The sequence below is a fragment of the Rana temporaria genome, chromosome 2 (assembly GCF_905171775.1).
Source record: "Rana temporaria chromosome 2, aRanTem1.1, whole genome shotgun sequence".
Classification (NCBI taxonomy): domain Eukaryota; kingdom Metazoa; phylum Chordata; class Amphibia; order Anura; family Ranidae; genus Rana; species Rana temporaria.
Window position 1 is genome coordinate 272671338 of NC_053490.1, and position 16943 is coordinate 272688280.

Consider the following 16943-nt stretch of genomic DNA (forward strand, 5'->3'; position numbering starts at 1 on the left):
TGTGTGTGTGTGTATGTATATGTGTGTGTGTATATATATATATATATATATATATATATATATATATATATATATATATATATATATATATATATATATATATATATATATATATATATATATAGTTTTTTTTCATAAAACATTCTTGAGTTGCGGGGTGTGTTTTATACATACAACACAGATAAAAGGATACAAACACTCACTTGATCTCACACACTTATGTAAAGATGTACAATGACAATTTTGAAAGAAATCATCATATTGCAGTGCAAAAAGGCTAGTAATAATATGATTCCTCTACTACACCCTAGTTTCTGCCTCCTCTTGTCCCTAAGCAGCCCTGGTGCACAGTATTCAGAGTTTCTGACTGTTTTTACACACTCATCTGCATACATCATAACATTCTGAAATGTTAAACAGGGATACCTTTTAGCTTACAATATTTGGGCAAAGGAAACGTCCCTTCCACAGACCCTTTTACAGAGACCACAAAACTCGAATATGCAGAACATGACTGGCTAAACTACACAAGTAGTATTTTTACCTTTTTTTTATATTGACTTTTCAAAATAGCAAAAGCAGTAACATAGAGCTTGGATAAAACATTTAGTGCAGCATAACAAGTACATATCCTGTAGAGTTATACATATCAGAACAAAAAGGGGGACAACTGAGGCTGCCAGAGGGACAGGGGGCTTTGGTCTCAAAAGACATACATAGGTAGATTCAGGTAGATTGGATTAAATTTAGGGCGGCGTAGCCTAGTGTTTTTAGGCCATGCCGCCGTAAATTAGCTAGGCTAGTAGTGATTTTCAATCAACTTACCTGCTAATCTACGGCGGCGTAGCCGAAAACGAGCGGCCGTAAGGGCGCCTAATTCAAATGACTTGGAGGGGGGCGTGTTGTATGCAAATGAGGCTTGACCTCACGTTTTTTGACATTTTTTGCTACTGCGCATGCGCCGGGCGACTACATTTCCCAGTGCGCATTGCGGCTAAGTACGCCGTACGGGCATATTGATTTCGACGTGGACGTAAACTACGTAACTCCCGATTCGCGGACGACTTACGCAAACGACGTAAAAAATTCGAACCTTGCGGCGGGAACGGCGGCCATACTTTAACATTGTTATTCCACATCATAGGTGGAATAACTTTAGGCCACCTAAGGCCTTATGGAAACAACGTTAATCGACTGCGGCGGGCTCACGTATGTTCGGGAATCGGCGTAAAAGCTAATTTACATAATCTACGCCGGCCGCAATGGAAGTGCCACCTAGCGGCCATCCAAAAAATTGCAAGCTAAGATAGAACGGCGCAAGCCGTCCTATCTTAGCTTTGTTTAAGCGTATCTCTGTTTGAGCATACGCTTAAACAAACGCCGGCGTAGATTCAGAGTTAGGCCGGCTTATCTACTGATAAGCCGGCCTAACTCTTTGTGAATCTACCTATGTCTCTCTAAATAAGGGACAGTTGGGAGCTGTCCAAGACTACTAACCCCAAAATACTTCTAGCTTGCCTAGAGTTTGTCAAAGGCGTACCAAGTTTTTCAAAGGCATACCAAGTTGTGTGACTATACATATATCTTTTAGTTGCTCTGCTGAAGATTCTGTCATAATAAAGTTAGTCCAAACCTTGAACAATTGGTTAAGTTGCTTGTCCTTCTGTTGACTTGTGTGTATTTAATTCATAGGCATTTAATGATATAGCAGAGTTTTAAGATCATATAAGGTTGGGGAAACAGATTGTAAACATCTATTTAAGATGTCTAATATACATATGTGCTTCCATCCCATCCGATGAGAAAGTTGGTCTTGTTGAGATGGCTCTATATGATATAATAGTCACATCGGAGGGGCGAGGACCCTACATTTATTGGTCACCTTGTTTAAATAATCAACAGCACTCTTCCAAAATACTGCTATGACCAAATAATGGGGGTTATTTATTAAAGGCAAATCCACTTTGCACTTGGAAATGCAGTCGTTGTAGATCTGAGGGGGACATGCAAGGAAAATAAAAAACATAATTTTATCTTGCACATAACTGGATGATAACATTTCTAATTTCAGATCTTTCCCTCACATCTACAGCGACTGCACTTCCAAGTGCACTTGCAGTACACTTGTAGTGCAAAGTGGATTTGCCTTTCGTAAATAACCCCCATTGTCACTTAAGGTGAAAATAGTTTGCACTTTGGACAGTAAGTTATCTAACCCTGGAGTCAATTTCTAAGCTGCATATTAACCCCCCTGGCGGTATTTCCGAGCGTGACTCGGGGTGGATTTTTTGTGCTAAAATCGGTATCCCCGAGTCACGCTCGGGGTAGCTATGCAGAGCCTGCAGTGCGCGCTGGCTTACCTTGTTCCTGGATCCAGCGATGCCACCGTGCTGTGGGAGCGAGCGGGACCTCGCTCGATTCACGCAGTGTCCCCGTGTGCCGTCGATCTCCGTTCCCTGCGACGTTACGACGCACGGGGGCGGAGATCGGCGCCAAATTCAAAAAAGTAAACAAACACTATACATACAGTATACTGTAATCTTATAGATTACAGTACTGTATGTCAAAAATACACACCCCCCTTGTCCCTAGTGGTCTGCCCAGTGTTCTGCATGTACTTTTATATAATAAAAACTGTTCTTTCTGCCTGCAAACTGTATATTGTCCATAGCAACCAAAAGTGTCCCTTTATGTCAAAAATGGTTTTAGATTAGCTAGGTAACAGCGATAATAAATTATAATCACTTGCAGAATTGTGGGATAGCGATTTGTGGGGAAATTCGTCATAAAAAAAAAAAAATAATGACAGCGACAATTCTGCAACTGAGCAAATTTCAGTGATTTTGAGTTGATTACATTATTGAATAATTTTTATTAGAATTATATTATTATTTGTTATAATTATTTATAATTATTTATTATATTATAATTTATAATTTTGTTTTTAAAAAAATGTCATACCCGGGATGCCTATTAGACTCTTGTTTGGTCAGATTTAAGTGAGTTATTCCTAAGAATTACAGGCCTACAGTATAAAACGCCAAATTTCCTTGCAAATAATGGTACCGCTTTCAGCACCTTTTTTCTGAAATAATCATACCGCCAGGGAGGTTAAAGGCTTCATATGCTCTATGTACAATTTTGAGCTGAATCTCTCTCCAGTTCTTGTGAATTGTTTCATGTTTTTTCATGTTTCATAGCATTCCACCCATTTATATTCTGTCCACAGAATCCTCCAACATATGTGCCATTTTTGAATGTCAGGAGAGATGGATAGGTTGTGTCCTGACCTATGAGACTTTGTATAAATAAATAATTCTTTTGATGATTTACTTTCGAGCTTAGTCTGTTAAGGAAAAGTTGCCGGGAGTTCCAAGGTGCAGTCAGAAAGTGTTGAGAAAGTAAACCAAAATGCAAAGTGAGAGATCAGAGGAAAGGTCATGAGACATCAAGTATGAGTTTTACTGTCCAAATTTGAAATGCTTTTACAATATATAGAACAGATAAAGCACATTATGATTGAGGGCACCCCCAGTAGTAAAAATGGCTTTCTTAGATAAACAATTATATTTGGAGTGAACTAAGTAACACGTCTTTCATAATATAGTTAATAAAATGACACACGGGGGTATGCAAGGTAACTAGCATTGACCAGGGCATCATTAACTGTAATGCGGTAATTGTTTAAAAGTAGGTACGGTATTGTTAATCCAGTCCCACACATGTCAGACTACGCTTGCCAAATTATACAGTTGGATATCTGGGGAAATGACCTATTTGCAGTATGAAGCTGCTGCTAGAGAGATTTTAGGCTTTTTCCCTTTGCAAAAAGGTCTGAAAAGCCAGCTCAAGCCTCTGTACATCCTTATGTTTCAGTGGGAAAGGCAGATGGGCATGGGATATATTAATAAAATAAAACTGAACATTTTGATCTATTGGCACCTGTCCATGGCAGACAGTTCCCTTTTTGGCACTAGCAGGACCGGAGTTTCTATTGCATATATTTCCTGGGGAGTGACAATACTAAGATAGCTGATAGCGTCCAATTGTATCTTGAATCTACGCTGAGACAACCCATCCCTAAACACGCCAGGCACCTCTTTGGAGAGAAACAACACCTCGTTTATTGTAATTTACATACCATTCTGCGAAGTACACAAACAGCATTTTTATGGGAAATTAAGTTGGGTATGTCCATCTGAGGTTGAAAAAGGAAAAGAATAACATCATCCACAAAGAGCGCACATTTGGCCTCCTTGTTGCCCACCTTTTGGCCTCTAATAATCTCTATTGATTCCAAAGATCTCAAGATTGGCTCCAGAGATGAACTATAGAGGGGAAAGGGGGCAACCTTACCTCTTCCCTTTTTATAGTGCGAAATAATCCAATAGAGCGTTGGAAATATAGGGCCAGATTCACAAAAGAGATACGACGGCGTATCTCTGTGATCCGCCCGTCCTAACTATGCGGCTGATTCATAGAATCAGTTACGCATAGATACTGTAGCCCTAAGATCCGACAGGTGTAATTGACTTGCACCGTCGGATCTTAGGATGCAATTCTAGGCCGGCCGCTAGGTGGCGATTCCAGTGCGGTCGGCGTAGAATATGCAAATGACTAGTTACGGCGATCCACGAAGATACGCGCGTTCGTCGCAATCTCTTACGTCGTCGCTAGTCTGTTTTTCCCGTCGCAAAATTAGGCCTGCTTTTACATGGCTTATCTTTAGAACAGCCATGTTAAAGTATGGCCGTCGTTCCCGCATCGAATTTCAATTTTTTATTTTTTGCGTAAGATGTCCGGGAATACGAAACGACGTAATGCACGTCGCCGTTCAAAAAAAACGTTGGGGCGCCGAAATTTCGCGCAAAGCACGTCGGGAAATTTCCTAACGGAGCTTGTGCAGAACGTTCGGCCCGGAAACGCGCCTAATTTAAATGGTGCCCGCCCCATTTGAATTAGGCGGGCTTGCGCTGAGCGGATTTACGTTACACCGCCGCAAGTTTACAGGTAAGAGCTTTGTGAATCAGGCACTTACGCTGTAAACCTGCGGCGGTGTAACGTAAATGGGATACGTTACGCCGCCGTAAATGTACCTAAATCTGGCCCATAGATTTGAGAAGTATTGTAGAGCATTAACAGTAAGTTACCTGTGAAGCCCATATGCTTTAACACCTGTTTTAGGAGATATCATTAAAAGCCTTTTTATCATCTAGTGTTTTAATGACATCTTAATATAGGACTTTGTTAACGTGTGCCTTACTGTATATACTGCCTGGAGTTCAGCTATAAAGTGGACCTGAACTCAAAAAGGGAAGATTAGCTACCGTGTTTCCCCGAAAATAAGCCTGGGTCTTATATTAATTATGCCAACAAAAGACACAGTAGGGCTTATTTTCGGGGTAGGTCTTACCATGTAATGTGCTGTCTTCTCTCCCCCTCTCTCTCCCTGCCCCCCAGTGGAAACTGAGTTAAAATGCTTGTACAATCCTATAATCCACTCTATTACAGTATTATATAATGTACAGTGTGTGTGTTTCTGTAATATAATTGTGCCAAATACATTTGTTATAGCGCCGCTCTGCACTTCTGTTACCCGCCGGAGCTCTCTTCCCCGCAATTATATTACAGAAACACACACATTGTACATTATAAACTACTGTAATATTGTGGATTATAGGATTTTACAAGCATTTTTAACTAGGGCTTATTTTCGGGGTAGGGCTTATATTGCAACCCTCCTGGAAAATAATGCTAGGTCTTATTTTCAAGGTAGGTCTTATTTTTGGGGAAACAGGGTATGTAATAGGGAACATTAAGATGCATTTACTTGCCTAATAAGTAACCTGTATGTACCTTTTTTGACTTGAATATCAAATGGAAAAAAAGCAGTGTACTCCCTAGTATGTGAGGGTGCCAAAACAGTGTTGTAACTACTGTCTTATAGCTGTATATTTGCACAGATCTGTAAGATTCAAGACACTGCTGCTTCTGCTAGTCTCAGGAGATTTGTAATTTGATTTGGTGATGTCACCACATCACATCTCATGGCTATTCAATATATATGTAAATGAAAGATTTTGTCTGGGGTTTAGCTTTTCCTACAGGGGTTGGCACTGCTGATTATTATACAGGATTTGTATAGCGTCAATCGTTTGTGCAGCACTTTACAACATGAGGACAGACAGAACAGTTACAATACAATTCAATACAGGAGGAATCAGAGGGCCCTGCTTGTTAGAGCTTACAATCTAAAAGGGAGGGTCAAGTGATACAAAGGGTAATGACTACATGAAGCACCAGATACAGTTGGCCGAGGTTTATCGGGTGATATCGGCGACACAGAAGTGACTCTCTATTGTTACTGATGAGATATTCTTGTTGTATTTCCTATATGAAACTTTAATAAAAATATTGAAACACAAATAGTAATAACTGTGGGAGATGAGCTGATGGTGGAAAGTGGAAATACAGTTGTTAGGAGTGGGGTAGGCTTTTCTGAAGAGAAGGGAGTTTTCAGGGATCACCTAAAAGTGTACAGAGTAAAAAAATAGCTGGACAGATTGAGATAGAGAGTTCCATAGGATGGGAGAGGCTCAGGAAAAATCCTGGAGGTGAGCATGGGAGGAAATAATGAGCTAGAGAGCAGGAGGTCTTGGGAGGAAGGAATAGAATGCTTTGTATTTTGAGACTAGGTTAGTGATGTAGCTGGTAGCCAGGCTGTAGATGGCTTTGTAAGTTTTTGTTCGTATTTTAAATTGAATTTGTTGGGTGAGTGGCAGTTTATTCATAATGGACTGAAGGGGAGATAGCCTGTGTAAAGGTAATTCAATGAGGAGGGAGTTGATGTCCTTCTGAAAATCTTAGCTACCTGACTGTTATGTGGCAGTATCTTTCTGCTGTCACTAGAGAAATCAGCTAGAACATCCAACTTCGAATGTATGCCACAGCTACCAGGTCTTGTGTGGGCCTGTAGGACTCCAAACAAACAGGTCTGTGCGTGCCTCTTGTTTGTTTTATAAACCTAGTAATCTTTTGCATGCAATTCAGTCTTTGCTTTTGATCAGGGTACTTTGCTGTAGTTCTGTGCAACTGGCAGGGAACAACCATGGAGATAAGGACAGCCAAAATAAAGGTAGAAGACCTCATTTCATACTTGTTCTGGGTTAGTTATTCACAGTTTAAAAAAGAACTATGAAAATGCCCCCCATCTTTCTCTCAGAACGATGTCCCACGATTTCCACTGTTTCCACACAGAAAGCATTCATCTCTACATCCTGTTGGCAAGGAACAAGTTGTGGCTTCTTTTTAAAGAAAATACATTTGCACACCTTGTTTTGATGCATCTGGAATGTATTGAGCTGATTAAGGTCCCATTTCCACTTTGGTATCTTTTTGCTCTGTGTTAAGGTAGCCCATTCAAATGAATGTACTGCCAACGCACTAGAGTGTTCAACGCTCCGGTTGCCGGCAGGGATCGGGTCCACGGACCCGCCGCTGGGCTCCAGTTGTGTGTGTGATCACAGTGGGAACTGGCCGACAGCAGCTGTGCGCTTCCCCCAGACATGCAGCAGTATATCTACGATGGGCGGTCTACAAGTGGTTAAAGTAGTGTTTATGTAACTTTGCCAGTCCGAATAGCCTTCCATTCAATGATGACCTGTAGACATCACACAGCAGTGTGTCCAAGTGGCCGTCAACCCTGAGAGTAAAAGAAAATCTAAAATTTTGAATGGTCACCAGACTACAAGGAATTTCCCTTTGGAGAGATGCTCTTTATGGAACGTACACATTTCTCTACAAAGTCAAATCTTATTTTGAGCACGTGGTGGTGGTGTGAGGTTAGTGGCAGAAATTCCAACACAAAAATTTGAGCGGCTACAAGCACATGGGCATTTGAAGGCCTAAAAATATGCCTAGCCTGTCCAGGGAGCCACAGGTGAAATATAGAGCTGGTCAATGAATTGAATCCTGCTGTGCATTGGTGTAAACATATGCATGTACATATGCCAAATTCCCCCAAATGCAGAATTTTTGCTTTTGGGGAATACCCCACATGCGCATGCATGTGTTTACTCCAAAATCAAAAAAGTATGGCCACATGCAGCCATTGACTTCTATGGACAGCCCTATGCACCACCTGTGACTCCCCAGGTGCTTAAAAACACTGGGATTTCATGCTAGGTCAGGTTTGTAAGCCTCAAGATATTTGGGTGCAAGATGCCTTACTTTGTATATGATTCACCTGACAAAAGAAATCGTCTCTCTATATGTCTGTACAGTACAATTTTTAATTATTATATAAGAATTTTATACAAGTAACGTTTATCAGTTTTTTCTCTTCTGTCCCTTAGAGTATATCCTGTGGAATAGTTGCCATTGTTCTTTCACGATACCTCAAACAAACTACACTGGTAAGCAAGAACATGTGACCTTAGGATAATGTTGACAATGGGTGAAATAGCTGCTGTTACGCTGCCTTTTTAATGCCACGCTAAATATTTATTCTAATTGTACATGTGTCTATGTATATTACTATTGATCTTGTGTTTTGTCTTACAGCGTTGGGCAACAGTGCTTCTTAGTATAATTAATGTGGTGTTGTCTGCTGCCTGCACCGTAGGCATTGCTGTGTCGGTGATTATGACTGTGGCTAATGAAGGTCGCACACTGTTGTCTTCATGTACGTTCACCAACCTGCAACTTATCCAGATTTCCTATGAATGTCCTTTCGATCCCACAAGAATCTATGTAAGCTATGGTCTCCCTAAAAGAATTGCATTTTTAATGCATCGCAGTAAATTGAAATTAATTAAACATAACTCTACTTGCATACTTTAGTCTAAGTCAGTTTTCAAAGTTTTTTTGTTATACATACATGGTGCCGCTATGTTATCGCTTGTGCAAAGTATGCTGGGTTTTCAAAGCCTAACAACTAAGGACCCTTTCACACTGACCAGTTTTTGATCAGTTTTTCAGTTAAAAAAGCAAAAGAAAAATACATAAAAAATGCATCCCTTTAAATCCAACGGAACTCTTCACACCAGTCAGTTTTTAGAAGTCCTGCTTGCTGCTTCTTTGTTGTGCTTTTCAAGAATGCAACAAAAACGCAGCTTTCCATTAAAGTGAATACATAACGCGTCACCACTGTTTTTGGTGCATTTTTTGGGTCACGTTGCCATTTTTTTTTTTTTTTTATAGGTGCATACTGAGAGTCAGGCAACCAAAAAAAACCCCACCAGAAACGCATTAAAAAGCCGCATTAAAACCTCTTTCTTACTTTTTTATTCTTTGTTCTTCTTTTCTCTTACCATACAATACTTGTTATTGGGAATTATCTCCCCTTATACACACGTACAGGTTTCCCGGCGGAATTTTTTAAAAATGGCCAAGAAATCATAAATTCTGCCAGGGTATGTAAACTTTTAAGCACAACTGTATATGCTGAACTACTGCATTTAGATAACATTGAGGCCCCGTACACACGTCCGAGGAACTCGACGGGCAAAACTCATAGTTTTGCTCGTCAAGTTCTGTGTGAAGCCGCCGAGGATCTCGGCGAGCCAACTTTCCTCATTGAACAACGAGGAAATAGAGAACATGTTCTCTATTTGGCTCGACGAGGAACTCGTCGGCTTCCTCGGCCGAAAGTGTACACACGCCGGGTTTCTCGGCAGAATTCAGCTCCAATCGAGTTTGTGGCTGAATTCTGCCGAGAAACTCGGTCGTGTGTACGGGGCCTGACATGAAGATCCTGTGACAGAATCCACTTCTGAAAGTCGTAAGTGATCTCTGCTGAAAATGCTGTTCTGGTGCTCTTGTCCTTCACCTAGGATTAGGATTCTCATTGCAGTCTATATGCTAGATCTCAGATGTGGTGGTACGCTTAGCTCCACTGCTTGGTTCCCATGAGGTGAGCAGGATTTTTAGACCCCTAAGTTTTAGAGGTTTTAAAGCCTAAATGACCTGTACACACGATCGGTTCGTCTGATGAAAACGGTCTGATGGACCGTTTTCATCGGACGAACCGATCATGTGTGGGCCCCATCGTTTTTTTTTCCCCATCGGTGAAAAAAAATAGAACCTGTTTTAAAATTTTCTGATGGTTAAAAAAACGATAGAAAAAAACAATCGTCTGTGGGGAAATCCATCGGTCAAAAATCCACGCATGCTCAGAATCAAGTCGACGCATGCTTGGAAGCATTGAACTTAATTTTTCTCTGCACGTCGTTGTGTTTTACATCACCGCGTTGGACACGATCGGATTTTTAACTGATGGTGTGTGGGCAAGACTGATGAAAGTCAGCTTCATCGGATATCTGATGAAAAAATTAATCGGCCCGTTTTCATCGGATGAAACGATCGTGTGTATGTGGCATTACTCCACATTTGCTTGGGCCAAGCCTATAAACTACATACAGTAAACAGCGACGCGGTCTGGCAGTGGGAGAGAGACCTCCTGTTCCACTCTTGCGAAAAAACTTAAGTTGGGCTGATCGCTACTCAACCTTTCACAGGAAGCTTTGTATTCTATGTAAAAATTCAAAGTTTTCTCTGATAGACTGAGTGAGAGATCATGACATAATCTGCCTGCCTCTTTGTATTCAAATATTGAATACAAAGCTTCATGTGAATGGCTGAGAAGGAACAGGAAGGGAAGTCCCTGTCCCACTGTGAGAACACAGCATGATTGGACATAGCAGATGCTACATACAGATTATACAGTGCTCTCAGCAAGTGCCCCTGTTAGTGAAGGAAATAGTTCATCTGGGCTAGCTTGGCTTAAACAAAATACCGTATTTATCGGGGTATTGCGCGCTCCGGCGTATAGCGCGCACCCCTAAAGTGGACCCGCATTCCTGTGGAAAAAAGATTTTTGTACTTACAGTTTTGGTGTCTTGCGCGGCGTCCATCGGCGGCCTCGTCGGGTCCGGCGTCCATCTGCGGCTTCGTGTTTCCTCTTCGTCGGGTCCGGAGTCCTTCTGCGGCGTCCTCCCCACTCGTTTCCTGCGCCGAGTTTGAATACTGCACCGGCATATACCAAGCGCAGTACACTCGTGTATAGTCCAGGACGTGAGTGCGAGAGGAGCCGAGCCTGCCCGACTATACATGAATGTACTGCGCTCGGTGTAAACCGCGCACCCACGATTTTGCCCTGATTTTCAGGGCAAAAAAGTGCGCGGTATACGCCGATAAATACGGTATTTAAGGGCACAGTAAAAAATGGAGTTAGGCTTTAAGTTCACACTTTGAAGTTTAAGTTTTACACTTTTTAAGTTCATGCCTGTTTTCTTTTGTTTTTCCTTTTTTTTTGCCAAAAAGATCATTTTTAATGAGACTGAATGAGAGAGTTTGCAGCATCTTGGCATTCCACATTAAAAATTTGCCACACATCTTTAAAAATCTAGGGCTAGTGTCATTACCCTTAACTACCGTATTTATCGGTGTATAACACGCACCCTAACTTTAAGAGGGAAGCTTCAGGAAAAAACTTTCTGCAGCCCCCTGCGTATAACAAGCAGGCACAGTTTACCCTCTATTTTCAGGGTAAAAAAGTGAGTGTTATACGCCAATAAATACAGTAGGTATCAATTTTGAATTATGTAAATGGTTGCTGTGGGGGTAAAGCACATTGTACAGTAAAATCATACTGTTTAATTTATAGACTGTTCTTACAACTGTACATCCTTCTGAGCAGATACTTATTGTACACAACTATCTGGCTTATCATCCATAGTATAATAAAATGTATGACCTCTTTCACTTTGCAGAGTACAACGCTGTGTCTTTGGGTGATCGCTATTATACTTGATTCCATTGAAATTGTTTTCAGTGCACGCTGTTATGTGACAGTACTAAGACTGATGGATGTTACCATATGCACCAAGAAGAAAAAGAAAGTAAGTGCACATCATATAATTCGTGGGTAAATCATATGGATTTATTGGATGACTTATCAATGGCAAGGATGGCGTTTCAAGACCTACAGTTGTGTGAAAAAGTATTTGCCCCTTTCTGTGTTTTATTGTTTTTGCCTAATTGTCACACTTAAAGCGGAGGTTCACCCTAAAACAATTATATACCATTACATCCAGAATACTTCCGACATCTACAGTATGCTGTGTTTTTTTTTTTTTGCCGTACATACCGTTTTATTGTTATTTCCCCCCCGGCTTCTGGGTTCTGGCTCCCGCGGGACTGGGCGTTCCTATTCAGAGGTTAGATGATTGACGTCTGGTGAAAAACTTCCCCTGTCGCATAAGGCGCGTCACCAGTGTCATCTTAAGAGCATTATAGGCCCCCGGGCAATACAGTGCACAGGGGCCCTGTCTACACAATCACGCACGAGAATTTACTGACAAAAATCATACAATTTACTGGCAGAACCACATTTTTTACTGCCAGTGCAAAAAAAGTACCTACAATTACAGTTTTCAGTGCCGAATAATGCAAATGTCAGTATTTAAACTATAAACATATACAGTAGCTAGTGCTATTAGCAATGTGTTTAAGTTAAACAAAAATAAAAAAAAATGTCTTCATTGACATGAAGGTCAGGTTACTATAACCCAGCCAGCACAGAGTTTCCTCTTACATCAGAGTCTGCAGGATTCCCCCTTACAGTGAAAGGGAACTCTTATGTAAAGGGGAACGCTGCAGATCATGATCTAAGGAGGGAACTCTGATGTGGAGGGGGGCTCTGGTGACCAGAGACCACCTTATATCAGAGTCCACTGCTTTCTCTTTCCCACTTACATCAGGGTCCGCAGACTGAGTTCCCCCTTGCATTGTAAGGGGGAATCCTGCAGACTCTGATGTAAAGGGGAACTCTGATGTGGGGGGCACTCTGGTGAGTAAATACACTAAGGTAAGGGGGGTCACTAATATAGGAGGGGGAACCTTTATATCAGTGCCCCCTTACATTTTTTTACATCAGCAACCCCCCGCACTCGTGGAGGACCGGATCTTCTCTGTGGTTTACGCAAACTGGGCATGGGCAGTTCTAACCCGTCACTCTCCACAATTTTTTACTGGAGTTGCTGGGCAGCCGGTGGGGCCCCCCAGGCAAGCGGGGCCCCTGGGCAACTTCCCGGCGTGCCCAATGGAAAAGATGGCCCTGCGCGTCACCAGTTTTCCGTAACTAGCCGACCTGCAAGTCGGCTCTATATGGCGCCTGCGCAGTCGGCTCTACACGGCGGGCGCAGGCGCCATATAGAGCCGACTCGCAGGTCGGCTAGTTACGGAAAACTGGAGACGCACCTTATGCGCCAGGGGAAGTTTTTCACCAGACGTCAATCATCTAACCTCTGAATAGGAACGCCCAGTCCCGCGGGAGCCAGAACCCGGAAGCCGGGGGGAAAATAACAATAAAACAGTATGTACGGCAAAAAAAAACAAAAAAAAACAGCATACTGTAGATGTCGGAAGTATGCTGGATGTAATGCAATATAGATGTTTTTTAGGGTGATTCTCCGCTTTAAACGACTCCGATCATCAAAGAAATGTTATTATTACACAAAGATAACCAGAGTAAATACAAAATGCAGTTTTTAAATGATGGTTTCATTTATTAAGGCAAAAAAACCTGCCTGGCTTTGAGTGAAAAAGTAATTGCCCATAAACCTAATAACTGGTTGTGCCACCCTTGGCGGCAACAACTGCAATCAAGCGTTTGCGATAACTAGCAATGAGTCTTTCATTAGATTTAAGTCCGGGCTTTGACTAGGCCAACCTTCAAAACCTAAATTTAGCTTTATTTTAACCATTTGGAGGTGGACTTGCTGTTGTGTTTCGGATCATTGTCCTGCTGCATTGTCAAGTGCACTTGAGCTTGAGGTCACAAACTAATGGCCAGACATTCTCCTTTAGGATTTTCTGGTAGAGCTTAGAATTCATGGTTCCATCAATTATGGTAAGTTGCCCAGGTCCTGAAGCTGCAAAGCAGCCCCAGACCATCACGCTACCACCACCATGTCTGAATGTTAGTATGATGTTCTTGTTATGAAATGCTGTATTAGTTTTATGCCAGATGTAACGGGACACACACCTTACAAAAAATTAAAAATTTTGTCTCATCGGTCCACAGAATATTTGCCTAAACATTTTGGGGATAATCGAGATGTTTTTTGTAAAATGTGAGATGAGCCTTTGCATTCTTTTTGGTCAGCAGTGTCCTTGGAACTCTCACATGGATGCCATTTTTTCCCAGTCTCTTTCTTATTGTTGAATCATAAACACTGATCTTACCTGAAGCAAGTGAGGCCTGCAGTTCTTTAGATGTTGTTTTGGGTTCTTTTCTGACCTCCTGGATGAGTCGTCGTCATCCTCTTGGAGTAATTTTTGTAGGCCGTAAATCTAAATTCAGTGTATCCCATGCTTTTCCCAATGGTGTAATCCAGCAGTAGTTTTAGAAAATAATGGCATTTCACAAGGGGTAGAGCCCACATTATACAGTGCATTTCTAACCTGTGAAGCATAGGGCTTTTGAAATACTATGAAAGTACTCAAACATAATTTGAAGTGAGGTTTCCTTTCAAGTGCTGTTGTGTCTCAGAAAGAAAGGTAGGGGAACCCCCCCCCCCCCCCCGTATTATCATAGATAGAAACAGACACAGAAGTTCTAATTTCTCTATAATTTATCCAAAACTAAAGCAGTCCTGTTAGGAAGCAGTGATGGAGGGGGGTAAAATGTACCTGGAATAGTAAAACGTGAAGACAACCTTTAAAATTACTTTTTTTGTGTGAGGCACAAGCATTTCAGCTGGCCTGACATTTTGGGGACTGTTTACAAACTGTATATTTGGTACTATTGATATTTTTGGCAAAATTGGCAAAAATGAAATCCCCTAAATTCTGCAGTGTCTTGGCCTCCACTATTCTATGCCTTTAATAAGTGCATTGCTTGAAATTGTGGGATACATCATTAACCTCCTGTTAATTTCCAATTTGTCTTGTGACATTTTTCTATAGGTCAGAATCCACTTTTCTGTGGAAGAAGAAAGTAGAACAGAGCAAGAAGAGCTGAATGCTTCAGGCAGCTACACGGAAAGGGTTTAATACTCAGGTACCAGCTGGACAAAATATTTCTCATATCAAGGCTCTGAACTTTGCTTTGCTATGAACACTTGAAGACCTATCAGCAGAGAACATGTGCAGCAAAACTCAGAATCTTACATATCGCAACAGTATTGTTACTATAAAACGCTTAATCCATGTGTCCTTACCTAGCAGACTTGAGGGTGTGGGTCCTTCAACAAGAACATATAACTCTGCAGCTTCCGTAAAGTGAAACAAAATAGCCCTTAACAATTAAATCCTAAACTGTTCCTTAGCCCTTAATTCCCCTAACCCTAAAGTGAACCATTAAAATGCAGGGCAAAGCTTCAGCTTACGGTGGAAGTCAACCGTCCTATCGTTCTCAGCCAAGGAAGCTGCCATCTTGGCCTCTGTTTAATCTTTAACTGCCATGGTGCTGCACATGTGATCAGATATGACACCAGCCATTGGCTGGTTTGATAGTTTGGTTGAGAGCACAACAAATGTGACAGTTGGCATTACCGTGAATGTAACTGTTTTTTGAAACTATTAATCAATGGGTTTACTTCTGCTTTAACACAGTCACCTATCTCCCCCCCAAATCCTCCTTCCATTTATTTTTTATTTTTAGCTCCCCCATCAGCCTCTTCATCCATTGGAGTAAACGTAAAAAGTCCTATGTAAGCTCCAAGCAAGGACACTCACAAGATATGGTGACTGGTTGCTCAGGCACCCAGTGTTGCATGGTTTCCTATATTCCCAACAATTAACCCCTAAACTAAGGCCTGAACACTTAACTTTTACCTCAATCCCTATCCTGCTATATTCTCATCTGTGTTCTAGGACCAGTCACCTACTATGTCATTGATGGTCAACTATTTGATCTATGGAACCTCAAAATGTGGCCTCTGCCATCCCCAAAAGGTTGCACATAATGTTCTGTACATGCAAGGCTACGGTCAAAGACTGGACATACTTTAGGAGATGGTATACAGCAAATATACTACAGGTAATGCTACAATTCCAAGACTAAAGATATACTACAGATTTGTATAGAGACATGGGAAATGCTTACATTTTTAAAAAGGTACATTGTAAAAAAATAGAAGCAAGAATGGTCTGCACAAAAAAAAGTGTGAAAGAAACCAATTTATTTATATAGTAAAAACCAATATAATGAATATTTTCCTTCACTGGCCCTGAGCAAGCAGCTAGGCAAGGAAAACAATGTCTACTGACGGCTGGGGCCAGAGGGCCGCAAAGTGAGGGGAATTTATTAAGACTGGAGCAGCCAGTGTCTAGAGCAGCTGTTTATGGCAACCAATTTCAAAGCTTAAAGGGGTTGTAAAGGTAAAAAAAAATCCCTAAATAGCTTCCTTTACCTTAGTGCTGTCCTCCTTCACTTACCTCATCGTTCAATTTTGCTTTTAAATGTCCTTATTTCATCTGAGAAATCCTCACTTCCAGTTTTTCTGTCTGTAACTCCACACCGTAATGCAAGGCTTTCTCCCTGGTGTGGAGAAAGCCTCTTGAGGGGGGAGGGGTCGAGCAGGAATGTCAGGACACTCTCTACTTTGCAGATAGAGAAAGGAGCTGTGTGTTAGTGGGCATCCTGACACTCCTGCTCGCCCTCTCCCCCCTCAAGAGGCTTTCTCCACACCAGGGAGAAAGCCTCGCATTACTGTGTGGGGTTACAGACAGAACAGCAAGTGAGGATTCCTCAGAAGAAATAAGGACATTTAAAAGCAAAATCGAAGGATGAGGTAAGTGAAGGAGGACTGCACTAGGGTAAAGGAAGCTATTTATGGATTTTTATTTTTTACCTTTACAACCCCTTTAACTGAACAAGCTGAACTTAGAAGCCGATTGGGGTTACTATGCACAACTACTCCGGTTTTAGTAAATTA

At 41.5% G+C, this 16943-nt stretch overlaps 1 protein-coding gene across 1 annotated transcript in view; it reads left to right on the forward strand.

The window, feature by feature from the left end:
- TMEM54 (transmembrane protein 54) overlaps window positions 1–15494 on the forward strand; it is a 33229-nt gene extending 17735 nt beyond the window's left edge. The window contains exons 3-6 of the mRNA XM_040337017.1: window positions 8355–8414; window positions 8563–8751; window positions 11772–11900; window positions 14971–15494. Coding sequence (XP_040192951.1) covers window positions 8355–8414; window positions 8563–8751; window positions 11772–11900; window positions 14971–15057 — 465 coding nt within the window. The 3' untranslated portion in view covers window positions 15058–15494. The remainder of the gene's footprint in view (window positions 1–8354; window positions 8415–8562; window positions 8752–11771; window positions 11901–14970) is intronic.
- Window positions 15495–16943: the final 1449 nt, after the last annotated feature.